Source organism: Gambusia affinis, linkage group LG13 (genome assembly GCF_019740435.1).
Source record: "Gambusia affinis linkage group LG13, SWU_Gaff_1.0, whole genome shotgun sequence".
NCBI lineage: Eukaryota > Metazoa > Chordata > Actinopteri > Cyprinodontiformes > Poeciliidae > Gambusia > Gambusia affinis.
In genome coordinates, this window is record NC_057880.1 from 10,766,730 (window position 1) to 10,793,706 (window position 26,977).

At 39.3% G+C, this 26,977-nt stretch overlaps 1 protein-coding gene across 3 annotated transcripts in view; it reads right to left on the reverse strand.

The window, feature by feature from the left end:
- The window catches only part of LOC122842676 (C-terminal-binding protein 2-like), a 66,335-nt gene extending 39,498 nt beyond the window's left edge, over positions 1-26,837 (reverse strand). For 2 of the 3 annotated variants that reach the window (XM_044136759.1, XM_044136761.1), the window contains exons 1-2: positions 26,482-26,827; positions 6,603-6,748 (exon numbers count right to left, since the gene is read on the reverse strand). In XM_044136759.1, the coding sequence (XP_043992694.1) occupies positions 6,603-6,660 (58 nt within the window). In that variant the 5' untranslated portion in view covers positions 6,661-6,748; positions 26,482-26,827. Of the gene's footprint in view, positions 1-6,602; positions 6,749-26,481 lie in introns of all 3 variants that reach the window. The other variant, XM_044136757.1, reaches the window with a different exon arrangement.
- Between the last annotated feature and the right edge of the window lie 140 nt (positions 26,838-26,977).

The window sequence follows — 26,977 nt, forward strand, 5'->3', positions numbered from 1 at the left end:
CCTTCTCTCTCTTTTCTGATCCAAGTAAGCCACAGGTCATTATAATACTTCATAACTGAGACTTTTCAAAGGGCTAAACTCCAACTTCAATCGCCAAGGTTCATGCACACGCCAGCTCAGACACCAGACACGTAGAACAGTCACACTTCTAAAGTACATCATTCCCAGACTTGTTTCAAACACAAAACTTCACCATTTGCAACAAAAACAAGATACTTACAGACATAGATCAGGTTAAAAAAATAACACGAAGTGGTTGTGATTATTTGAGATAGTAATTTAGGCATGCTTTTAGATTTGTTTAAGGAAATCTTTCAAACATCCTGCTTCTTTGTGTGGACTATCTAAATAAATCAACCAACATATCAAGAAGAGAATTTTCAACTCAAAATGTACCACCATTTTGAAATAATTTAAACTCTGTTGTCTTTACAGTTTAAAGACAAAACAGTCAGTAATTTAGGGTTAGTGTTACCATTACAAAACACTGATCTCACTCCTCCTGTCAGAGGGGATAATTTCAGAAAATATGTGAGAAGCTTTAAAGTCACCCAAACCATTTGACCCAAGTCACAATTCTAAATAAATATAGATGTATGTAAACTTCAGTTATTCTGCCATTTTACAAATAGAAATGCTTTTGGTAACGTTCTCTGCTCTAAAACAGAAAAAGTTCACTCTTCTTCAATATCGGCAAGCAAGAAATAAAGATTGTACCTTTAAGTATAGTGCAAGTAAATTTGCATTTGGTCTGTTTTTCTATTGTTTCCCTCGCTAATTAGTTCCCTTAAAGCCTGTAAGGAAAACCGTGGGTTTTGGGGGGAGGTTAGAACAGGCCAATAGGTGGGGAGTATGATTTCATGGAAGAGGGAAGAAATGGATCCAGACGCCACGCCGCTGACTTCACACCAGAGCTGGATGCCAGAACATGACAGATGGAATAATATGGGTAATATTTGTTTTTTTTTAAAAGAGAAAAAAACCCAAATACTCGTTTTCACTGTATTTCAGCGTGACTGACCACTTCATGAGAAATTATTCATTTAAAAAAAAAACTTAAATGACAAAGATGAGGATGATGCACAGTCAAGCATTACCCACATCGCTGCACTCCAGGCAACACTCTAACTCCTCATGACAAATTCCACTACCCCACCTTGTGGTGTTTGCATCCAATCACAAACCAACAGCCGAGAGGGTGAGAAGGAGGGTGGCGGCTTTTTTCAATCCGCGACCTACTTCACGTCACAGCACCTCTCACATCCCATCCGTGCCTGGATCAGCGGGTTAGCTCTGGCTAAATGGCAGCGACTTTGCGACGCCGCCTGAGCCAAAATGCATGCTGGGTACACAGATGGAGTGGACAGAAGGAGGAGCAGACAGATAGAGAGTTGGAGGGATGAGGGGAGAGTATGAGAGCTGAAGCTGGGAGCAGATGTTTGTCACATTTACCTTATTGTTGCTACACTCTTGTTGGCACTTCATCAATCCCACATGAGAAGCAGTAGTTCCACTGCCTGTGCTTTAGAAGGGGATTATTAAAACAAACAACTCTTCTTTATTAGCTTTGTTAGAGAATTTACGGGCACTTTGATAATTAATGAATAGCTTACAGACTCATCAGTGAGGTCGGGTCCCCTTTTGTCACACGCTCTTGTTTCCTCAAATTGCTATGTTTTCAGTCCTGTACAATTTACAGGAGTGATAAATATGGGGGTATAAAAGGGCTTAACATATATACATTTTTACTTAGTGTGGATGTTTTTTTTTATTTTTCAGTGGAAGAAAAGCCTCCAGGAAAACACTAATCCTCCATCCAGGACAAAACAGAAGACTGTTGTTGAATACAGAACAGAAGCTTAATAAACAAGAAACCCTCCTCCTGTCGGACAACTTTTAACATTTCTGATCGTCTGTAATCACTCTGCAAGAACTTTAGCTGAATAATGCAAGTGAGCAAATGTCAACAAAGTCCATTTTGGGTAGGTGAACCTTATTTACACAAGTCAGGCTTCCTAGTTACCCAACAAGACTGAACACTAGAATGGAATTAAGTTATAGGTTAAGCATGTACACACTTACGCAACACAGTGACACAGCTTTAGCAAATCTAACACTAACAAATTAGATTTATACGTTGAAAAATTTATAGAATGATTAATCTTTGCTAGTCTTCTTTTTAAGGACTGTATATTAATCATTTTTATTAAAAATCTAAATATATGTTTAATTAAAGTGACCACAAATTCAGTTCTTGTTGTGCACAGCAAATATCACATTCACTGAGAGCAAACAATGGGCTGTTGTTTGTAAATTAACCAGATCACAAGACATGGTGTGTCCAACTTGTCCACTTTGCTTCTTCCAACAATTTCCCACTGGATAGCCCCAATTTGATTCATAATTGTATGATAATAAGAGATACGTCAAACCCCAACACGCTCTGGTTCCAGTTCCACAGATTTTACATCTCTCTTTAGTCCTGACTATGGGCATTTTCAGGTTCTTCTGCCCACTTCTTGCCAAGAACTAAAGTGTGAATCTCTGCAGACGCACTTTCCAAATTTGCACCAGTGAAATCTACATTCCGGCACCGTGACCACACTTGATGGGGGTAAACAGCCACGCGCATAGGGCATGTCGGATGTGATTGGGCCCACGGACACGTTCCTGCTGGCCACTCATCACAGAGATGCAATCAATGCAACGCCGCTGGGTACCAGCTATTGGATTGACACAGTTCTCCTCAGAAGATAAATTGAAATTAGTGGAAGCTGCTCACGCCGTCTCGTCAACTTCAAGCCATGACTGTGGTGCAATCACAATCACTCCGTAACATTCTTGTTTTTGTCAATATACATGGTATGAACTTTGATTTGTATTTCATGCCTCAGTCCCAACAGTCTGTTTATAGATAATAGTGGGTGGCTTTGACATTATGGTGCAGAACACCCCATGCCTCTGGTTTTAAAATAACCCCTTTTTATATGGCTGAGTGGATTTAATGTTACTGTGAAAACGGCATGATTCACCACCCTCTGATCTTTAAACTTCGCTGATGTGAATCACCCTCTTCTACAGATTTTTTAAGAGCCGCTGTGGTGACTAACTGCATCATGAAAAAAAAAAAGAAGAAAGAAAATTTCCCATTCTCTTTAGAAGAGTGAGTTCACTGATATGAGAGATGGACTCTGCAAGAGATGTCAGTGGCAGCAGGGGGAAACACTGTCAAGGGATTCAACATATTGCTTAGGCAGCACACAATCCTTCTTCTTGCATTGAACAAAAAGCAAACACCAAAAAAAAATGGGTGAAAAAAAATAGAGAGGGGGGATTTGTTTCCAGGCAGGGAAAGGGGGCTGGTGGTTTTGGAGAGTTTTAAGATGCCACATGTGGCTCTCATTCTGAGGATGGAAACAGCAGCATCACCGCTTCATTTAGGAATCTATAAAATAGCAGCAGTGGGATTTTTCTCAGAAACGAACAAAGTGGAGTGAAGTTATTTGATACTTTGAGGCTCAAAAGCATGAGGCACATTAATCTTTCTGAGAAAATTCACTTAAGTTGCAAGCAGCTCATTGTAAAACCATACATTGTGAAATAACCAACAAAACATTACTATGGTTACTGACAGCGTGTCATGTGTTTGACATAAAGGCGCAAAAGCTGCTGTGGGCTATTTATTAAAGCTGCCATTGTAATTTCTCTTGATTTTCACAAAACAAAACATTGGTTTTGACTAAATGGAAACCTGAAAACTGAGAGCAAACAGTCAAAAAAAGGGAAGATCTGAATATGAGTTTGAGTTAAGATCAGATGCAACAATGAATAAGTTATAATGTTATAATATAATCAGAACAAATAAGAAAAAAATTTATCTGGCAGGCCTCTTTCAGCCTTCTTTCCACCTGTTACTGCAGCACGGCTCAGAGAAAACGCCATTCGCTCCTGCTCTTCTTCTGGCATCTTCATTCAAATCCAGCATTTGAAATTAATTTGGCAGAAAGTTAAGTTAATGTTGGCAGAAAATTCCAATATCAACTCATACCTTGGGTTGAGGTATTAATGCCTGTTTAAAAAGGATTCTGGCTACGTGTCATTTGAGGCACTTTAAGGTTTTCTTTTGCTTTCTATCACATCCACAGATCATGATTGTACAATAAATCGAATGATTTGAACAAATGGTTCCTTGCGTTGCATCAGCGTTCACGTCTGAAGCTTACTTTGTTGCAGGTTGGTCTATCAGCACACACACCAGATCAGCCATGTTTCTGTTAACTTTGTGGATCAAAGGTTTACTGCAGGAAGCTCTGCTTCCCCCGTTTCCTCCATGGATTCTCCTGCTGCTACCATCACGTCGGTTTTTCTCTGTAAGAAGCTATCTGATGTTAACTTCTCTCTGCTCAGCCTCTTCTCTACTGTAAAAGGATGTGAGGGTAATAAAGGGTCATTTGTTAGTTTTTTCTCTGATTTGATCAACCCCTCTTTACCGCTGTCCGGTTTCGGCGAGATTGGGTGAAGTTAGGTTTAGGTTGGAAGGCCAGCGCTACACACACTCTCTCAGCAGGTGGATGAACCAAGAGGCTGTTGGAGACATCCCAGTGTGGGCGAAAGTACTTTTCTGGAGGTTGTCATTCAGAACTTTGTTCATGTGTGGTATGCATTGTAAATGGAACAGAGGGAGGAGCGAGAGAAGAGAAAAAGAAAGGAAAGGTTGTTGAGATGAGTGCACAACTCAGCGAGGTGTTAATTTAGCAGTTGCTTGTTTTGCTTTTGGCTATAATAATTCCTGTTCTATTTTTAGGAGCTTAAAAACTTACAGCTAAAAAGGTTCCAAGGTTTTATTTTGAAGAAAAAGGGCCTGATAATCCTAATGGCCTGGCAGATTACTGCAAAATTATGGGATGGCATCTTTTTAATCTCGGCAAACCCAGCGTTTGTTGCGCTTGTTCATCTTAAATTGCCATTTGTATTGCACTAAAATGACATCTTCCAGAATTAAAGACGGTAAATATTTCAGTGCTTGTTGATATTTTTAGGAGCCCATGGCTGTTAGGACCAGAACAGACGGGCTGCTTATAACCCACCAGGCTTTAATCTAAAATAATTTCATATAATCGACTCTTAGCTGAAGGAATTGTGAATTTGTGACTCCAATAACTAAACGCTACCAAAAAGGAGGACTCTCGGTATTAATTTAGTTTGATCAGCATCATTTTCTTCATCAGCAAAATTAGGATGCAATAAAAGATATTCAGGTTATATAGACTGATAGAAAATGGTTGAAAAACAAAAACATGTTATTGGAAAAGAGTATTTATTAATTGGTACATTTAAGGAGTTGAAATGGGAGTAGGAATGGAAAAAGTGCAAATTGGCTCAGGGTTGTTTCAACTGAGTGTGACACATTAAAACCGACACATTAAAAGTGTCTCCATTCAGTCAGGTGACTGGTGCGTCAGGGGAATAATGAATATTTTTACACTGTTGGAGGAAGTTGGACTACCCAGAGATAGAAGGAAAACATGCAACCTCCCTGCAGAAATGCCCAGCTTTGGATTTGAATTAAGAACCAATACCAATGTGAACAACTGTGTTACCATGCAAACATTGCATTTGCTGCAGTTTTTAAATATTTAAGTCAATGCTGTTAAGGATAGCCAGGATATTGTCATAAATGAAGATAATTCAGAAACTTTAGACTGACGCAAAATTTACACGGCTGATTTAATTGTCTCACAAAACAGAAGACATTTTATTGATGGTTTTTGACAATAAAAAGAAATCTCATCCCATCATAATGTTAGATCAAACATTTTAGCACCTGAACACCTCAAAAAGAAACAGGGCCACATTACCTGATCCTAACATGCTGTTTGATATTGTTCAGTCAGCAATCAAAAGCAATCAAGCTTTTGACAAGCAAGACAAGACCAGTCTGGTTGTAAATTGACTGTTGTACAGTTTATATTCAAGTTTTTGAAACAAGATAAAATAATAAATGTGAACTCTCATATGGAATGAAGAATAACAGCAACAAAGATCCGATACACGTCCAGTAGTTTCTGTTAACGTGTCAGGGGAAAAAAATTAAAATGTCTTTCTTGGTGTTCCAATCTGTACAAAACTCATAAATATGTAAATGCACCGATGCACACAAATCAATCCCACTACCGTTCACAATCCCACTGCTGAAAGGAATGCTTCACTTCATTTCAAACCCCTTTCTTCATCTCTACAGCAATCTGGTTACATCAAATTCAAGTCTCATTTGACTTTCAACCAGGCGTCCTTTACCTCCCACACACACACGCACACACACTCCACTGCTTTGCTAGACATCCATCCTATTATGTCTGAAGCCTTAGTCAGTCTCAGGGCTTCCTCTGAGATGTACAACGCACCGACAGTTTAATTCAAGCGATCGCTCTGACTTCTCACCGAGTTTGTAGCTGCGGGATGAAAAGCTCGTTGCAGACTTTTAATGATGAAGAAAAATAAGTGAATAAGTTCAAACCCACGTGCGATCAAAGTGATCAATTTGCACATTCGGATCTGAACGCGTCTAACATGAGGAGAAAAGGTTCTGTTCTGCAACTCACCTTCACAGATCCTATCCAGCCGCTGCCGTTTGACTTTGTGTTTGTCGACCAGCGCCATCCTGTCCAAGCTGCGAGTGCTCTCTCCTCTCTGGATTTCAGGTTTACGGCTTCAGTCCACAAGAAGTTATTTTGTTGGTGTTTTATATCTGAAATACAAGGAAGCAAGGAAAAAATATAATTTGTTTCCATTTATGACTTTTTTTTTTCTCATGAAGTAGCACACGCAATACATTACATACGGTGTCATTTGATGTTTTGTAGTGCAGTTAATATAGAACTCATTAACATACGCTGCGCCCTTGGGATGGCACAATCCGAATAAACTGTGACTTAAAGCGACATATAACAGGGGGGAGAGCCATAATTCTGAATTATGCAAAGTAGAACATCTCTTACACTATCTAAAAAATGCATGATGCACAAATTAAAGATGTGGGAATGTGCTCGCAGTGCAAAAGCCAATTAAATCCACAGCAGAGTTAGCTAAATTGTTACACTAACTAAAAATGAGTCAAAGTGAGGAAGCCTTGAAAGTAACTGAAATCATGTAAGAGGTTCTTGAATTTCCTGAACTGTGCCACAGAGAAGCTCACCACTAGAGGGAGTCTCAACTGTAGGCGGCCCATTTATTTAGATCCGATTAAGAAATTGTAAACCAGAGAGTCTTCTCATCAAACAGAAAATATCACAGTCAGAAAAGAAAACCCCACATGAGAAATCTCATAAATCATCATGGAAAATGACACTCCATAAAACTATAACCTAATTGGTTCCTGCTCAAGCCTGGAAGACACTGAGGAATTTCTTTTTTTCCCCTAGTTTTAGCGGGGAGAGATGAGGCAGACAAACACAGACAGAGGTTGGCACAAGAATGCACACATACACACACACACACACACACACACGCATGCACACAAAGACAAAAATTGGCAAGCAGAAATGTGGGCTCACACACACACGCACACACACACAAGAAGGGCAACTAGTCACACAGGGGAATGTGGGTCAGTTAGTCAGCAGACAGGAGGAGGTTGTATCAGCAGAATAAAGACATAAAAGGGGGACTGATGGGAGGGAGAGGAAAGTACTAGAAAAGCATCATCTAACAGGACGAGTTCATTGTGACCTCCTCCTACATTACAACTGAGGCTCTGTCGGTGCTTTTTTCTGACCTCTGTTTCATCCCGTGTTTGTCCTAAATGCACTTCCACGCATCAGAATATGGTTTTAACATGTATTTATATGTGCAATCTGAATGCATCTGATCACCGCTGTTATGTCTCACTGGTATGGGTGGCAGGTCAAATGCTGAGGCTGAGTGATGAATTTATGGTTTATTTTTAATATTGGCAGTACTGTTTTGTGCAGAGCAGCTAATGTATTTAAAAAAAAAACACAACCACAATCACTTTGTTTGCTCATTTCTTTCTACTAACCAAGCGCATATTAGATTGAAGGCATGCCACAGCTCTCCTCCTCCACAGAGTGTGCTTTCTCCCAAAGAGCCAAAGACCCACATGTGGGAGTCAGAGGAGAAGTAATTGAGCAAAAGGAAAAGCAGAAAACAGTCACTCAGTGGCAGGGGAGTCTGTAGACCGAAGAGGACATGGATAGTGCCTCTAAGGTCCATGTGCAATATGAACGTCAACTTTACAACTCAAATAAGGTCAGATCTCTATATTTACTTGACAGTCTCTTGGAGAAAAAAAAAAAGAAAAAAAGAACTTTGCTAAAATCAAACCAGTGATGAAAGTTGCCCTTATAAAACACCAAAACAGCTTCTGAAAACATACAAACACACTGAGTGTACAACAAGCAGATAAAATACAACACTGCGTAATCCGTTTTTTAAGGATCACCCTCCCTGCTTAACAACCCTTGAAGTTTTGCTCTTATTTAGACTAGCGATGAGCTTAAATGTGCTTAAATTAAAGGTTAGGTTTCTTTAAAATTTAAATGAGAAATTGTGCTACTGCATTAAATTCTAAATTTATTTTAAGGTTTTTTTTTTGTTTTTTTGTTTTTTTTTTACAATCTTTGCCAATGACCGTAAACTGCAGTGCAAGAGTTGATATAAAAAAAACCTTAAGTCCACCTTTTTTCCTCCTCAGTTAGCTGGTTAGCATCATTGATGCTAATGTGCTACAGTGTTAAAATCATGTCTTTGTAATTATAAATATACCACTCAAACGATGGTACAACGAGCTACATAAGCTCAACATTATACATGGATTAATTTCTTTGAGCCAATTCAAGAGTTTTGAACCATGCAAGGAGAGTCACTGGGTTTTTTCAAAAGTGGAAAAAAAAAAAAAAAGTTAACTTTACTAAGTGGGTTGAAAAGTCAACAGCAACTTAAAGCAGAGCTCTCAGCCAGAAGAGTGCCAGAGAGGAAGTACGGTTATCCTGCAGCCCTTAGCGCCGCCGCTGCTCGACTGTTGGTTGACTAAGTGCTCTTATGTAACTTAACAATAAAGGGTTTGACCTGAGAGAAAATACGTGCTTAGAGCTGGAGGAGAGGAAGAGGGGAAGAGAGGAGAAAGGCACACAAAAATGACAATAAATACACGAGCTCCCGGGACTCCCGCCCGGCTCAGTATGCGGAGGTCGCGCACACCGCCTAACTCCGTGTTAGCTGCGGTCGGGTAGACATGTTCTCAGGTTCCCCTAACAAGTCTGCGAATGTTACCAGATTGTGACCAAAGCGCAGCTGACTGACGTGAGTGATGCAAAGCTCATGATATTCTTGGTAAATAGATTCATTCCACTCTCTGACAGGCAACATTTTCACTATGCGGGCTGACACATTCCCGTAACTTTGAGGGCTGCATTTTTGACAGCTGGAAGGAATGCTTATCCACAAATGTTATGTAAACCTTAAAATCTCCCCTTTCTTAGTAGCATTTAATCCACCCCCTGTACTCTGTACAACCTGCAAGGTCTTAATAAGAACTCGCTTATCCTTTTTATAATATACTGCAAGCATGCTAGATGCTCATCTGCTTGTTCTGTGGGAAATCTTCCTTTTCTTGCACTGCAGACTAATTCATTACTTGAAGCACAAAGTGCAGCAGTGTGCCAAATTTGTAAAAGGTGGATTCTTGAAGCTTGACATGCTTTTTCCTCTGAAGTGTAATTCTTTCATTTAGAAACACTTAAAACTTAACCAGGTTGGATGGGGAATGTCAGAGTACAGTAAATGCCTTACTAAGAGCTGTCGCCATGCTGCACTAGTTCATGGCGTTGAAAATCTGTGAAGTACTTCCCTACGCGACACCTGTACGCAAAGACATTTCAGCAGAAAGCCATTTTCTAACTTCAGAAACAAGTCACACCCACAAAGGACAAAACAAAACGCAGCTCCAGAGATCTCATTGTGGTTAAAGCTGCAGGATGTCAGTTTTATAAGTAATGAAATATAAACAAAGGATGCAGAGAATCTCTATTTTTCACAGATTATCTATCTAACATTACACTGAAATGATATGATGACAGTTTTAACCAATGTGTGAAAAATATCTTGTATATAAAAACAGCAAACTGCATTTTATCATTCAAAAAGAAGCAGTTTTTACCTGCCAAACTACACAAATGTGAAAAGATGTTGGATTTTATTAATATATTCAGACTAAAACGTTCATGATTGCGATATGGCCCAAACTGAAAACAAGTCTGACATCCCTGCAGTAAAAGGAACAAAAGCCCAAAAGCTTATGGGCGAGTTTACCCCACAGCTGTTAGAGACAGTTTTAGCAGAGTCAGCACCCAGACCCCTAATGCCTGAACATAAAGTTTGTGAGCATAAAGTTGCTGGAGTAAGAAAACTGGAATCGGTTTTTTTCTTTCTTTTGAATTTTACATCCTTAAAGTCATACATATAAAAGCTAATCACTTGTTTGACAAGACTTTTATATGCTTAAAAATGATTTAAAAATATATATATTAATTCGCTGAAAATATATTATTTTATAATCTTATGTCCTAGATTATGTTACGACCTTGCATAAAACATGGCCTGGCTCACACCCTGTGGCACAGGCACATTTACAAGGCAGACTGTCTGCAACCCAGCAGAGTGGAGCCACCCAACTTTCTACTTATTAACAAAGTTAAAGCCCAATTAAGTTTGCAATGAATGCTGAAGGTGACAGACGGTTACAGTTTAATAAGTCCATTAGTCCCTCGCCAACAATGAGTCACTCGTGTGTAATTTGGAGGAGCTTTAGCATATTTCTGCAATTAGTTTTGCTTCCAATAAACACACAACTGTTTATGAACAGTAAAAATATGGAAAATGTCTTGGTGTGTGTCCTGGTTTGAAGTGTCGCGTATAGGAGATCGATATCAAAGCAGGACCCGGCTCTGCAGATAGAAAAATAGGTCTCAAATGAACACAAACTGCAAATCTGTGTCTGCTGCATTTTTGATGAAAACATTTGTTTTTCATTCAGCGAAGAATCCAGAAACTTGACTCAAGTAAAAGTGATGATACTTCATATTAATAATACTAAAGTGATGGTAAAAAGCATTATGCGGTAAAACTACTCCTAAAACACTTAGAAAAGATTTTACTCAGGGCAATCAGATCGGCGTTAGATAACTTATTTCCAGATAAATATTTTTTCCAAGTGTTGCCGTCTTTGCGTCACAGTCAATGATTTATTTTCATTAAATTTCAGCCAACGACTCACTCATAAGACACAAGGACAGATTCTTCGTGCTGCACTTCGTTTTATGCCAACAGCATGCTGTCAGGAATACTACTGCATTTAAACTTACTGTACCGTGGAAGAACCTGTAAGGTGGATGCCAAACACATAATGAGGGACTCAGTAGCACAGTGGTACGTGTCCCTGTCTGGATTCTTCCTCTTTGGATCGAAAGAGTTTTGTTTAAGCTTGTTATTCCTGCCTGGTCACACAAGCCATACGTTCTAACAACAACGATGCTTTGACCTGTGAACCCAGCTTAACCTTTTACAAATCAGTTGATGTGGGCCTGTGACTTGGCAAGTCAGGACTTTGGTCCTTTTCCAAAACAACATAGAGAAGGTAAAAAAAAAGGTTCCCTAATACTACGTTGCAGTATGTTATGAAAAAGCTATTGCCCTTATTAACTCACACTCAGCCTTCTGTATTTTCTATCACTACTTTTGACTTTGCTTTGTGTTTTGAATTGATGTCCACGTTGGTTTTCTGACCTTAAAATCATCAATCGTTTGCGATTTCTCCGACACTGTTGAAGAATGCCTCGTCTTGGCTTTAATTCCCTCATAAAGGAATTAAAAGTTCAAGTTCATGTCTTGAACTTGAACTGGAAATAAATATGACTATAACGAGCTACAAACCAGAACTCTCTTGAGAATAAAAGTTGTAAAATATACCTTTACTATTAAAAAGGAGTTCCTCAAAGGAAAAGAGGTTGTTGGCCCTTGCCCTTCAATAGTCTACGTGAACTTTAAAATAAAGCATCTTTACACACACAAGAAAGATCTAGCAGCAGGTTTATGGTCAATTACTCACACTAGCAGAAGGGAAATGTGACAGCCTTCAGGCAAAAAGAAAGATGGCTTCAATATAGAATAAAAGCATAACTACATCTATTCTCTAGTGATTGATATTTATAATTTTTCTTCTTAAGACATCCCTGTCAGGACACGCTGAAGAAACATGTATATTCCTTAAAAAAGGCGTATTTATATATATATACATTTTGAATAACAGACATTTAGCATGAATGTGACAGCTTTTCGAAGGCCAGAGGAAACAGAGAGGTTGTTTCTTGACATTTATTGCGTTTAACCCAAGAACAAACTGTGACAGAAATACCCTTCAGTCATTGGTTTGAGGAACATCGGCGCAGCAAGCCCAATAAGTGTTTCTACAAAATATATGATTTTTAACCGTTTAAGAGAAGGGCAGCACAAAAAGAAGAAACAGAAAAGGTTGAGAGTGGCGTCGACGTAAAGCTCTCATTCAGACTCTTGATCTATACCTTTCAAACTCCTCCTCTTTCTGCTTCTCTTTTGAAACACACTAGCCACAAACAATTACACCTCTTCTTGCTGTCACCATCACCATCCGTCCAGGCTTCCTCCTTACACTTTATTTTGCATGTGCTGTTCGCCTCAGGCACACAGCGTCCTTTTCATTCCCAATTTCTCCTTTACATTGCCTTTACACAATCCGTTTTCTCCGCCCTTCCCTTCCTCCTCTCGCGTTCTCTCCGTCTTTTGCTCTAAATTGAATGACAATGCAGCAGTGCTAACTGCTGACTTTGTATCTTGCACAATTTTGTTATTAATGCCTATTCGTTTAAGTCACTAGCAATATCATAATGGTGATATTACTCTGCATGATAGCCACATTCAGTCAGGCCACTCGCCCACTCACCCAACCATCCCCCCTCTCCTCTCCTTCTGCTCCTCACATGGAATGAACTAAAACAAAGTCTGTAGTGAAAAATCTCCACAGTCATAAGAAATGATTTCCCACAGAACTACTGAATTAAATATGTTTTGCATGTGGAACACATACGTGCATATGTGCACAAACAAAACTATAGACACAGGCATGCAGGAATGTCTAAACGTCGACTACTTAAGCTGACAGGTGAGAGGCTTTGTCCAAGACGCCTTTATTGTGATAATAAATCTGTCCATTCTATTTTCCTCTTGACAGACAACATGAAGGCAGGGACCTCAGGCCTGCACTTCAATCAAGGAAAGAGACAACGCTATTTGGAAATGTACAAACCAGACAATAAGATGCTTGGATGAGCGTCTCTGTAAGATTAATCTTCGAAATAGCACAGAATACCGTACCGCCCTGCAGATGTGTGCAGGGAGAAAAAAAAAATATTAGTAATAATATTGTTCACTGCAACTAAGATTAAAAATAATGTTGCATTTAATTTATTTAATTTAGATAGAGAGACATCTTCCGTGAATGAAAGACAAATTCAAGTTTACACTCACAGTTAAGCACAGGCCAATAGAAATATCTACATTACTTCTTTATCTTTATGGAAGGAAACCAAAGTGTCAGGGAATATTCAAGTGCAGAATATTCGAAGGCCAGGTTTGGGATTCGAATCCCACCCAGATCTTCAAGCGGTGATGTGACAGTGCTCACAACATTGCACTGCCATGCAAATTAAAGGTGCAGAATATAAAGTGCCATTTAACTGCCGTTTCAACAAATCAAAGGTAAAGTTAGAAATGTTCCAGTCTGATCACATGTCCTCTGATATCAGTTACCCTTTATAAGTCTGCATCTGGTGTACTGATGTGTAATTTCATTGAAAAAAGAAACTCAAAATTCTTGAAAGTATCTATACGGCAAGGGAAAAACAAATCTAGCATGAGAGTCTAAACTTTGCAGTGCCTTTATCTGAAAATGTTTCACACTGGTCACCGTTTACAGTCTTTAGAGTACGATAAAAGTGTTTAGATAAAATGAGGAACAATACAGACATGCACAGAAAATGGTCCATAAAAATGCAGTTGATAATAGGCTGCGGAATAAAGAGGCATCAGTGAAACTGCCTGTAAAAATCTAAATTCAGTTGCAATATAGCCAGTGTTTTTACAGATACTTTAGCCAGATACAGGAAAAATTAGCATGAACGAATAGTCACTTCACTGGATTTAATTAAAGAAGATAATAACACGTAGCCTTTTCCCATTTTACTTGTATCCCTGTGTCTTTGTGAATTTTTGATCCCCTTATAATAGTTTTAGCCTAATTAGGTGCACTGATACATTTTTATGTTGAGGTTAGCCAGAACAAGTTTTAATTAGTGAACCTGACGATCCCTCTTTCTCTACTAATTTACTACGGAGTACCTGATGCACATGCAGCAACTGTAAAAGCAATTAAACTCCAAATTAACTGCGGAGATGAAGTCATGATGAAAACGATTCCATTTTTAGTTTTTTTTTATTTAGAGGAGGGAAAAAATATTCTCGCAGAAAGACGGTTAAGAGGTAAGCATGCAAAATCTCTCGCCCAGTTCATCACATGATAGAAAAAACAGAAGCTGATGTTGACGTTAAATTAAACAGGTAGTTCACTATATGAAGAAACTTTTTAAAGGATTCTGATACGCATTTCTGCTCTTCAAAGTATGTCTGTGTAAAGGAGTAGAGGCCGGGGAAAACTGGTGTAGAAACACTGTATGTCCAACACTGCACAAAAAGGGCTTGTCGGACGCTTTATTCCATCAAACTACATGTAGACTGTAAGACTAAATGAAGAATAAATGGGGTCAAGGAAAGGCCAAGCTTGCCCCAGAGGCCAACTTGCCATGAGCTGAACACCGGTGACCTAGATTAATACCAACCACAGCAGCACCAGGACTATTAAACACACCCCAGTTTCCTGTATCCTGCCTCTCTGTCTGTGTGTGAAATGATTCCATCTGTCAGTCTCAGCTGGGCTGTGAGAACACTGCTGAACACTGCTGCCCACACACCTACACACACACACACACACACACACTCAAACACGCGCATCTACAGACACACACCAAAACACAGACATGTTGGCGGGGAACCGGGGCCAAGGTGGGTTTCTGGCTGCAACCCGACTCCAGGGAGGAGCGGGGAGTCTTTCATCCTTTCAGCAATGACCACTAAACAGTGAAGAGCATTTTGTCGGACATTTATTTGCTTTCACGGACTGCACATTTAGTTCCTCTTCACTTTAACCTCTGAGGAGTTGTGTTGCTGTGTTTTCAGCCTCCTTGTTGAATTAATAGCTCGCTTATAATAAGCTAATTCATCACAGCGTGCACGCGTCTGTCGTCTCTGTCATCTCTGCCTCTGTGCAGACACTTGCATCTTTGCATAATGTTTTATGAGTCCATACAACCAATAGGTTTCATGCACCGGTATGCTTTTGACAACGCCAACTTAAATTTAATCATGAGCAAAACAGCAAACAGAGACAGTCAGCACACCTCACTTTTAAGCTAGCACACAAAGGCGTAACGTAGGAAATGTTCAAGATTAAAAAGTATAAACAGATAAGGAGAAACAGCATAGTCAGCTACAATAGTACAGCTAAAATATAAAAACACAAAAATTAATCATGAAATATGAATCATTAAAATATGAAGTCAGCGAAAAAAAAAAAAAAAATTCACAGACTACATTATTAAGAGCACCTGTTCAATTACATGTTGGCAAAAATAGTGATTCTGCCAATTAAATAGCAGAATAATTTAGGCAACTAAAAATAATAAAGCAGACTTATTAAAGAACAAACTGAGCATCAGAATGGTGGTTATTGCAGCAGACAGGCATGTCTAAGTACTTCTGAAAAAGCTGATCTACTAGAAGTCTACTGCATAACTATATCACTAGTTTACTGAGAATGGACAAAGGGAAAAGATGACCTCATATGACCTGCGCAGTGACTAGATTTCAAACCTGGAGAGCTGGGGCCTCAAACTCCAAACTCCTGCAACTTATTAGGTGTACCACCGGTCCAGCACACCTGGACCAAATGGGTTCAATACCTCGTCTGCATGTAATTAAGTTCTGCAGAGTCCTACTAGTCACCTAATTACTTTAAAAGTTGGAGAACACCAGATTGACACCTGAGCTATCTAGCATGTTAACGAGACCAATGAGTGTACATGCAGTAGCGTCCTTTCTAAAAAAAAATCATTGCAAAAAGGGGGAGTAGCAACAAAATGTTACAAATGACAATTAAATAAAACTAAAACTAATTTAAATGAGGCAAACACAAAGCTGAGCGACAATGCACTCCGTGTCTGTCAGAACAAATGAATAGATTCTCGACATTTACTTTACCTTTGGTGTCAGTGAGGTATTTTTGAATTTGAAATAAAAGCTGCCCTCAAGCATACAGCACGATCCCTGATGGATGGGTGAGCTCACCTGTCCTCTAATTACACAAACTTAATCACAGAGGCAATGCTGACTTGTCAAAAAGATGTTGTTTTTTTTAAACGAACCTGACTGAATGTCTTCCATGAGCTCAAACTTATGTCTCAGCTGCAGCTTAAAGAGTGAAAAGCTGTTGAAACTTTAAAGCGCAGAGCCTTGAAACTCTATATGCTTGAAAACACCAGCAACACCTATATCAAGCCTCTCACTGAGTTCTGAAGGGATAAATCTCAGAGGCCTGAGGAGGAGCTGACTGTGTGTGGCTTCCTCTGGACTCTTTAAACCATTAATCCCCATTAAACCCCCCTTTTTTTCCCCATCTTGCATCTCAGGTGAAAATCAAGCACGACTTTGTGTGAACAAGCTAACGAAGAAAGAGGAAGCCTCCTGCAGAGCTTCTCAGCTGCAGAGAATCAAAGAGTTACCCTCAGGCTCAACGAAGACTGGTAATATTCATAATGGAGATAGCTTAGGTGATAAAACTCAATCACACAGCACAGACAGTTACTCTGTCAACATTCCCATTACTGCAAAGAAAGGAGGAGATAATAAGCTCATTTTCAAAACAGATGAGGAATGGGAACCAGGAACAAAGCGTTCCCAGTTCAGCTCCAAGCAGGTAAGTCATATTTGTGACATTGTGCAAGCTTCTGTTTGTGTTTTGCTGATGGAGCGATGCAGTTTACAGCCGCACTCATATTCATTGCCCATTTAATTCGAAGAGGAGTGCAACCACTTGCTTTGTAACACCACGGTTTAGATTTCGAGTGATTCCATGGACATTTGCCAGGGTGTCCTGTTGTTTGGACTCACGCCAGTAATTATGTAAGCAAAAGTGCTGTTAGATGCATAAACGTGTGGTACGTGAGCTGTTTTTCAGCAGGTCTGGAGGGATAAGCCGACAAAATTACCAAGCCAATGGCTCATATCAACATAATCACACTCATGGCACCAAATGAAGTCCTTAAACACCATTTATGTAAAGCTCAGTGTTTAAAAGTTAGAGATCCACTCGTTTAATCTGTGCACCACATTGTGAAAAGACAATAAAGTGAAGAGCAGCAACTGGTAAAGAAGATATTAAAAGAAGTTATAGTTTACAATGTTTTAGAACTGGTTTGTTGATAGAATATAAACCAGCAATTACATGAATGGTCTAATTGCTATTCAGATACAGATTATTATTATTTTCAACAAGAGACCGATAAATTGTATATTTGTTTTAAAAAATTCCTCTTACATTGGTGTATTGCCTTGGAGAGGATTCTGTATCATACGTGGAGACGTACCAGGACATTTCAAATAAAAACCCAGTTTTCTCTGCCAGATAACTGAAAATAGTTAATCATAGCGTTTAGCAGACGGTTTACAATCTAAACCAAATGGTTTAATCAACACAGAAATACCGTAAATAGTATGGGATTTTTATTCCCTCCTACACCATGAACACACTGAAATTAAATATTGGAGTTTTTCATAATAGATGTTACAGGCTACAGGAGATTAACTTACTTTCAGCCTTTTTTCACATCTTTAACACTGGGGCCAGTAAGTGTGACAAGTGATGTGTTAAGGCCTCAAGCCGGAGTGCCATGGCTCAGTGCGCCGTGTTTTCTGACAGTACTCGTCAACCTTGGAGACAATCTGTTGCACTTTATGCACATCATGTCCATAGTGATAATAAACACCAGATTTTCAAAGTGCTTTTTTTTTTTTTTTTTCCTTAAAGGTTTAATTGTTTTGTTTGAGATAATGTACTCCCTGGTGGAGTGTAGGAAAAGAAAATCTTCAACTCCACAAAATAAGTTATGAGTTCATGCATCTCCCTCCGCCATTAGAGGTAGCACTCAGGCAGTGCGCATGCATACTGAAAGTGTGCATAGTCCACCACACCAGATTGAAACATCCTATTAGCCAGCACACTCACAGAGCCATTAGCTTTTAAATATGCAAGAGCTGGGCTCCTTTCAAAATGCCATTTTTACTCTGCTTGCAGCAGAGTTCTTCAGTTGTCATAAACAACTCTCTCTCTTTCTCTCTCCTTTTTTTTTTTTTAATTCAAGGACCTTTTCAAATGTCAGGGCCAATCAAACACAACACGACAGGTCTCTGGACAGAAAAAAGGAACACAGCTCAGAGGGCAGAGAAGAAAAGCAGACCTATTATGCATATTCATGCTGTCGGAAGGCTCACTGACTGCTGTATCTGTAAATTGTAACCAGTGGCAAAACAGTTTTGCGGTAGGAGAACACAAGAGAGGAACAAAAAAAAGAAGAAAAAAAAGAGATGCTTTTAACTCTTCTCCACCCTCACCATGTCTAAATGTCAATGTGACAGAACTGTGATGGCCAAAGCTTTGTGCGCCCATGAGTGACTCCCAAATCCCCCTATCTCCATCTCTCTTTCTTTTTTTTTTTCCTCCTCCCCTTTATCTCTGTCAGCAAATTCAAGCAGAAAAGTTTTCCCTGTGAATTTGGAGCTCAGCAGAATGGCAAACAAACAGCCGTCTCCTCGCCAGCCCGGGCCAACTTCAGCATTTTAGACATCTCTTTCAGTTCGCAGCTTCCCCAACATCAGCAGGATGGATTCTCCTGACACAAGTCTATGTCAGCTGGACTGGAACAGAGAGAGTCTGCTTAGACACAGAGGAACCTTTCCTCACTCCATGCCACCTCCCTCCAGTGTGTAGAGAGAGGGAGGAAAAGGAGGCAAGTATTAGAAAGCAATGAAAACCAACACAAACACGCTCACAAACACGTGTGTCTACATTATATCGTCTTAAGAGAACATCAGCAGGTCGGGAAAAAGAGAGGATAGCAAACCCTGCTGTTACAGTCTTCCACACTCCTTCCCTGCCTGCCTCTCTTCATTTGTATCTGTCTCCTCGCTTTGGCCACAGGAAAGCACAGTCATCCAGGAGGACATTATTAGCTGTCAGCATTAACAAACCGTGTAGCAGCAGCAGTGGCAGCAGAGTCAGTTTCATAACAATGCTTTGCTTCTGCTCCAGCGAGTGGATAGAGCAGTTAGAGCGGCCTGCTGGATGCAGATGGTGCTTTGTCTCTGCTAGTTTCTGCGAAAATGACAGTCACAAGCACGGGCACACGTTTGCTACTAGACACAGATGGAGAACATTTACCATTCCCTTCCTTGACTTATTTATGGTGGTGTGATTCAGAAGTTGAAAGACGGGTGTGTAAATCTCTGGTTACGGGGGAGTAAAGAAAAGGAGGTAAACTGGAAGAGATAAAGATGATGATGGTACACTGGAAATATGCATCACTCCACCTTTCAGACGTTTTGCTTTTTTCACCCCCCCAAAGATAACCAGTGTTATTTGCAGCCCTGATATAACCTCTTCACTTATTAAGAAATAAAGAACCAACCGTTATACGTTTGCATTGACAGGTTGTTTCTTTTATATATCGTGTGGTATTTTGGACTGCTCTGCAGAATTGTTTTGTTTTGAGTCAAACTGGAGGGTTTTCAGGCTTATATTGCCCACTAACATTGTGTTGCAACATCCCAATTAAATTATATGTGTGGACTTTAACTAGGCCACCTTAAAAACTTAGTTTACTTTCATTTCAGCCTTTCAGAGAATGACTTGCTGGTGTGGTGTTCTGATGCGAAACTCAAGTGTACTTAAACTTTAGGTCAAGTTCTCATGGCTGCACATTTTAATTCAGGATTTGCAGGTAAAGAGCAAAACTTATGGTTTCATGAATTATTGTTCTGTTCCTGAAGCAGCAAAGGAGATCATTACACTACCACCACGATTGATGTTTTTCTATTTCTATGGTTAATGTGACTGGAAGCCCATCCTCTAAAATGCACATTTGTCTCGTTACCCCAAAAGTCTTATACATCATCAAGATATTTTAGGGAAATGTGAAATATGCCTTTGTGTTCTGTTTGGTCAGCAGTGGTGTGCCTGCGCAGTTTTTGCTGAGTCGTTTTCTCGTAGATGAATTATGAACACTGACCTTAACCGAGATAAGAGAGTCCTGCGGTGCTTTAGATGTTGATCTAGTTTTTTTTTTATGACCTTCTGGATGAGTCATAAATTTGCTTTTGGAGTAATTTTGCTCGGTCTAACACTAGTGGGCAGGTTTCCCACTATTCCATTTTTCCCCACATTTGTATATATATATATATATATATATATATATATATATATATATATATATATATATATATATATATATATATATATATATATATATATATATATATATATATATATATGCTATCACTGGGGATCACAATGCTTTAGAAAAAAGTTTGCAACAGTTTCCAGCCTGACAAATCTCAATCACTTTTTTAATCAGGTTTTGATTTTTACACCGGAACAATATGTGTCGCTTACACTTATTTTTTAACCCTACGTTAAGTTGCCAACAGGTTCAGTTCAAACGGTTGTTTTCTTTCTACGAGTCATTATTTGAAAACTACTTTTTGTATCTGCTCTTGTTATCAGCTGATCCAAAATGCTGCTGCTCGCGTTCTCACTAAAACCAGGACGATAGAGCACATAACACCAGTTTTAAAGTCTCTCCACTGGCTCCCTGTAGCTCAAAGAATAGACTTTAAAATACTGTTGTTAGTTTATAAATCACTGAATGGTTTAGCACCACAATACATTAAAGATCTGCTGCTGTTGTATCAACCTTCCAGACTTCTCAGGTCTTCTGGTTCTGGTTCTGCTCTGCATCCCAAGAACCAGAACCAAACGAGGAGAAGCGGCATTTAGCATCTATGCACCAAAAATCTGGAACAAACTTCCAGAAAATTGTAAAAGAGCTGAAACACTGACTTCCTTTAAATCTCAACTAAAAACCCACTTGTTTAGAGTTGTATTCGAAACGTAATCAATTGCAAATTTATTGACGAAACCTGACTTGATGTTCTGTTTTGATTGTTGATTCTATGTTGCATTGTGTTTTTGTGTTTGATTTGATGTAAAGCACTTTGAAATGCCTTGCTGCTGAAATGTGCTATAAAAATAAAGTTTGATTTGATTTGATCTTTGTCTGTCAGCAAATAGTTGATCTCCAAACTGCCACTCATCTTGTGGCCTTTGCTTGCCCAAGCTCACAACATGTATGTCTAGAAGGCTCCATGAACACACATGAGAGTAATTAGAAGTTCTGTAGAGGGAAATAGACAGTCATTAGGAAAACAGAACAATCAACGCACAGTGTGACGCTTCACATCAGACAGAGGGAGCAAACTCCCATGATCATAAATACAGAGAACACTATGCTGTTGCTCCACTGGTGCCATGAGTTTTTATTTTTTACATTAATGAGAATATAATTTAGGGAAATTCTCATTTATGCTCCGGTAATGCAGAGTGAACACTCTGTGTTCTCTTTACTCTGTACACATCTCTCTCTCTCTCTCTGTCTATTGGTCAAAATCAGGATACAGAAAGATGAGACAACATTTCAAATATATCATATTATGCATTCAAAGTACTTTTGGGAGGAGAAACGCTGAAATAATTGGGGGTTTTAAACAAAATTGCTGCTGCCATTATTCTCAGCATCTCAGCTGTTATTACTTCAGACTGCCTTTGTCTATAAGACTGTTCATGCTGCACGGCAATGCACTTGATGCTGTCCATAATTTCACAAAGTTGTAAAGAAGTTCTCTAAGTGGCACCGGTTTTGTGGCTGAGATGGTAACGACAGGTTGATTTTGTGTCTTGGGAATGATTTTACTCTTGATTTGGCTTCATGTTTCCAATCGTTAGCCTGTTAGAACACCCAGTTTTTATTTATTTTTCAATTTTCTGACTGGGGGTATCAGATTTGACTTTAAATTGTTCAGGCATTTCAAGGACTCATAGATAGAAGTCACACTCACAAGACTCACACTGGCTTTGCAAGTGAGACGGCGGGTCTACATTAGAAATGGTCGAACAGAAAGACGTTTTCTTTGCCTCTAAAAAGCCTGCTTGGCATGTAAATAGCATCGCATGGTTGCTACAGAGAGAGGTTTTTGTTTTTAATTATTTAAAATTTTTCTCTAAAAGAGGAGTGTCAATATTATCCCATGATCTAACTCCTTGCTGCAGTAAATGTTTAACAAATGTTGGTTAAATAAATTTAAGACTTAAATTTGTTTTTTAGTATTTTAAACTTTTTACGTATTGAGCAACTATAGGTTTAGCCATTTCATGATCAATACCCATCTGTCTTTCTCAAATGATGTTTGCTTGTCTTTCCCATTTTGCAGTGCAGCTAAGAGAAATGAATCTCTCTCTTGCACAACAGGAAAACAAGAACTCAGAAATGACTAATTATTGATTGTAAGACATCCTGATCAAAAAACATTTAAAAGAAATGATATTTGTATTTCATAGGAATCATTTGAGATGCTATGTTATTTTGAAAATAATAATAATAATAATAATAATAATAATAATAATAATAATAATAATAATAATAATAATAATAATAAAATCCTTGCATGGAATTTTAAATATTTAAATTTAGTTCTAAAATTGAAGGCTGGAGTTTTGAAAGAGATTGTTTTACTGACATGGAACAACAATTCCCTTTAAGGAGTTTCACTTACTTCATACCACAAAGTGTTGAGGATGCTGAATATAACTTTTGGCACCAATAAGTGGATAAAACTCAACAGTCTTTGATTGCCTCAATTAAAAACCTTTAAAAAAAAACAGCAGAGCAATACGATGTGTCTGTTTTCCTGCTTCTACAGCAGCTCAGCTGTGAGTTAAATGCATAATTCAGAATTGGCAACAACACAAACAAGCTTGTATGGGATTGTAATGTGGTAAGACAAAGCTACACGGCGAGAAACAGCCTCCAGAGTATGAAAAATTACTTGGCTGCACTTAAGAGCAAGCAACTGAGGAGTTATTCATTTCTTGCCACAGTATATATCATATCAGCCACGGCACACAACAAGCGAGCGTGCCCACACGCACACAAGCACACAGAGTGAGAATCTGAGCGACCAGTTTTCTTCAAAGAGCGAAGGGCAAACAGCTCTTATCGGTGAGGAGAATCAGACACCTGCTGCTGCTGCTGCTGCTGTCTGCGGAGGCACACATCCACTCTCAAAACTGTCCTTGACAAACACAAACACAGATAACTCGGATGCCTCAAAGACACAACAGGATAAGTTACAACAAGCCAAAAACAGGCGCACTACGACAGGACGCCAATTACACCAAACACAGAAGAACATCTTTTTCTTTTTACGTATGTTCTCTCAGGCTAAGCTATTAGCAGCTGCTTGAAGGTTTGTGGAGCTATAGCTCTTCCCTGTAACAACTTTGAGGCACAGAGCCTTTAGTCTGCAAATTAAAGCATCCCACATCATAGAACCAATTTCTGCTTGTTTCAAGTGTCAAAGCTATAAGGCTGTGGAGTGTTATTGAAATAATAAACTTGCAATATATTGTGCACCCCCTAAAGAGCATGCTCTTTGATGCACTTTTTTGGATATCCGTTTGTGAAACATGCTTTGATGGATTAACAGGGATAACTTTGTAATTCTTGTGTGCTGTTGATCTTGATAATATTCTCTCCAGCAAAAAATATGAAGTGTTATGCAGAAATCTTACAACATCTTGAAATGCAGGTGCATCAATTATTATTTGTCGATCCATCCATAAGCTTCACTGATGGAGAATATCTGCCATGAATTCATGGGGAACTTAAGATTTTACCGCAATAAAAAATATATATATATACATATATATATATAAAATCTTAAAATAGTTTAAAACTTTGGATATGTGAGGGTGGAAAAATGTGGAATTTTGCCATGATTGTCATCGGAATCAGTGGGAAAGATCTTAAAAATAAAAACTGAAAGTTGACATGAACCAGCAAAGTCTGATTGATGTATCTCTAAAGAGGCTAATCACATTTGGAGTTTTTTTTTTTTTTAGGAAACAATGGTATGGATGTAAATACTTCAATAATCAAACAATTGGCGAACACTGTTTCTGATAAAAGTCAAAAACAAGCAGTACTCAAAAAAAAAAACATCTGCAAGGAAAAGCACAAAATTAGAACCCTTATTTCAACTCCCAAATCCTCACTTCTGAGCTTCTGAAGGATATTAGACATTTTTTCTGCTTTCTACAGATTGCACAGTGTAATTTCACACCCATTACCTCGGCTCCACAATGCATAGCACAGTCACATCACATGACAGCAAAATCCTCTCAAACCAACCTATGGGAACTTTTACAAGCTGCTACCATTATGGAAATTCTCAGAAGGGCTCACAAGAGCTATTTCAGCAGCGTCCAAATTACTGTGTTAAATGGAGTATTAGGCTCTTAGAATATGATTAACCAATTGTAATTGCTTTTATGACTTCAAAACAGGCAGCAAACTCGCAACCGAGAGTTTGGTTGTTTGTTTTTATCTCTCTCTCTCCTTGATGCTAAAGCTTTGACGTTCATTTTATCCATATGACAGTAATTCAAGTGAAATCCCGAGTGAAATCCATGAACCTCTTCCTGCTTTGGTTGAGCAGCTGTCCGGCTCGCCCCGCACTCATTCAGCGTGGTGTAACACAGCGAAGATACGTGGCTAAACAAGCATGCCGAGCAGCAGATCAGCCGTGTACGACGCTCATCCCGACAAGCACAAATCATGTTCATAATCACAGTACACTGAATCTACCAGTCACCAGGGAATATCTGTTGAGGCAAATGAGGTTCCTGGTTTCCAATACAAACACGAGCACATACACCACCGAGACATCTTGCACACAAAGCAAAAGCTATCATAAATATTAAAGAACTGATTCTGCTTTTTTTTTTTTTGGCCCTTTCAGCCATAAACAACAGGGGCTAAGAAGATGCTGACACATATGCTGCTCTGCCGCTTGAGGTGCATATGTTTTCTTCTTCAGAGAGCCAGCTTTCATATTTGAACACATGTGGGCCATGTACACAAAATGGGAAAGTTCAACTACCCCTCCCAACCACCTCCATCCCCCAAGCCCCCAGCAGAGCTGTGGGTGTTGTAGATTAAGAGAAACAAACCCCCCCAAAAAAAACCAAAAAAAAACATGCATATATACATCTGTTGCATCTTTCTCTTTTTTTTTTTGATTTAAGAAAACATTGACATATAATCCCCAATCTACAATTCAAAGCAAACCTCTTGAGGTGATTAAATGTTTTAATAATGTAGCATCTGAAATGCAAACACTGCAATCCAGAGGGGACTGCAGGCCAAGGCCTGCACATCATTAGCACAAAGGGCCTTTTCTCTGCACACTAAAGTTCCCCTGCCTGTTGTGACAATGCCCAGGGGGGCAGAGCAGATGTCCGTTGCCAGCAGCACATCTGCATACAGCCTCTATCCCCACCCCTTCACTGGTCAGACAATGGAGCCGCCCCCCCTTCCTCCTCCACTTAAAGCTTTCTTCCACTACAGCCTCCAACTGCAGTAAAAAAAAAGAAAGAAAATAAAAGAGTGAGACTGGTCTTTTGAGAAGCAGTACCCACTCTGCCTGTCAAAACAAGACAAGTCCAAAGTTGATGTGAAAATACACCAAACTTTTAAACTTTCATAGTAGAAAGCCATACCAAATCAACATGGTTTCCAATGATTTAAAAGTACCAATTAAATTATATCTTAATTAGATTTTATTTTTAAATATATATAGATGTATGCATATATCTATATATATGTTCTTAATTAATCCACTCATTTGTATCTCAATACAGCCTGTTTCCAGCTCACTATGAAGAGCTTGTATCGCCTAATGTCTACTCCCACCCTCCCTCGTCCCTCCTTTGCTGATGGCGCAGGGACACATGGACAGCGATGCGAGGACACAAGCTTTCTCAACTGAACACCCCCCTCCCTCCGCCCCCCACCGGAGCACACACGGAAATATTTCACACCACCCATTTTCTTTCTTTCCTTCTTTCTTTGCAGTAATCCGGTATCCTACCTCGACTGGATGTTTAGCGAGAGTTCAAACGTCGGCTTTTAGGGCTTCCCAAAAATAGCATCGCAGGCTACGCATTTCAAATTCGCTTGTTATCTCGGATTAAGATAATGATCCACCTTTAGATGGCATGAAAAAAACTTAAATCCTGCACGCAACGGGACAATCTCCGGCGCTGCGAATCGGTGCCCGCTGTCGGGTTTTTTTCTTAACCAGGGCAAGCAGCCTGGGCTTTCGGTGCGCCTGGTTATCCTGCTGTTTACTTATAAGCTTCATAAACACTCCTATTCTTTTCCTGCTGCCAGAATTGAGAGGTGTGTATCAGTTTGCTTTTCCCTTTTTTTTCCCCTCTCGCTCTTGGAGTGAGGCGGAGCCTTTGCCCACTTCTCCCTCGTACACACACACACCCACACACACGCAGCACAGATAAGAGAGTGTTCCTCCACTTGATGGAGATCGGACGGTGGGAAATTTCTAGAAGTGCGATTTGTCATTGTGA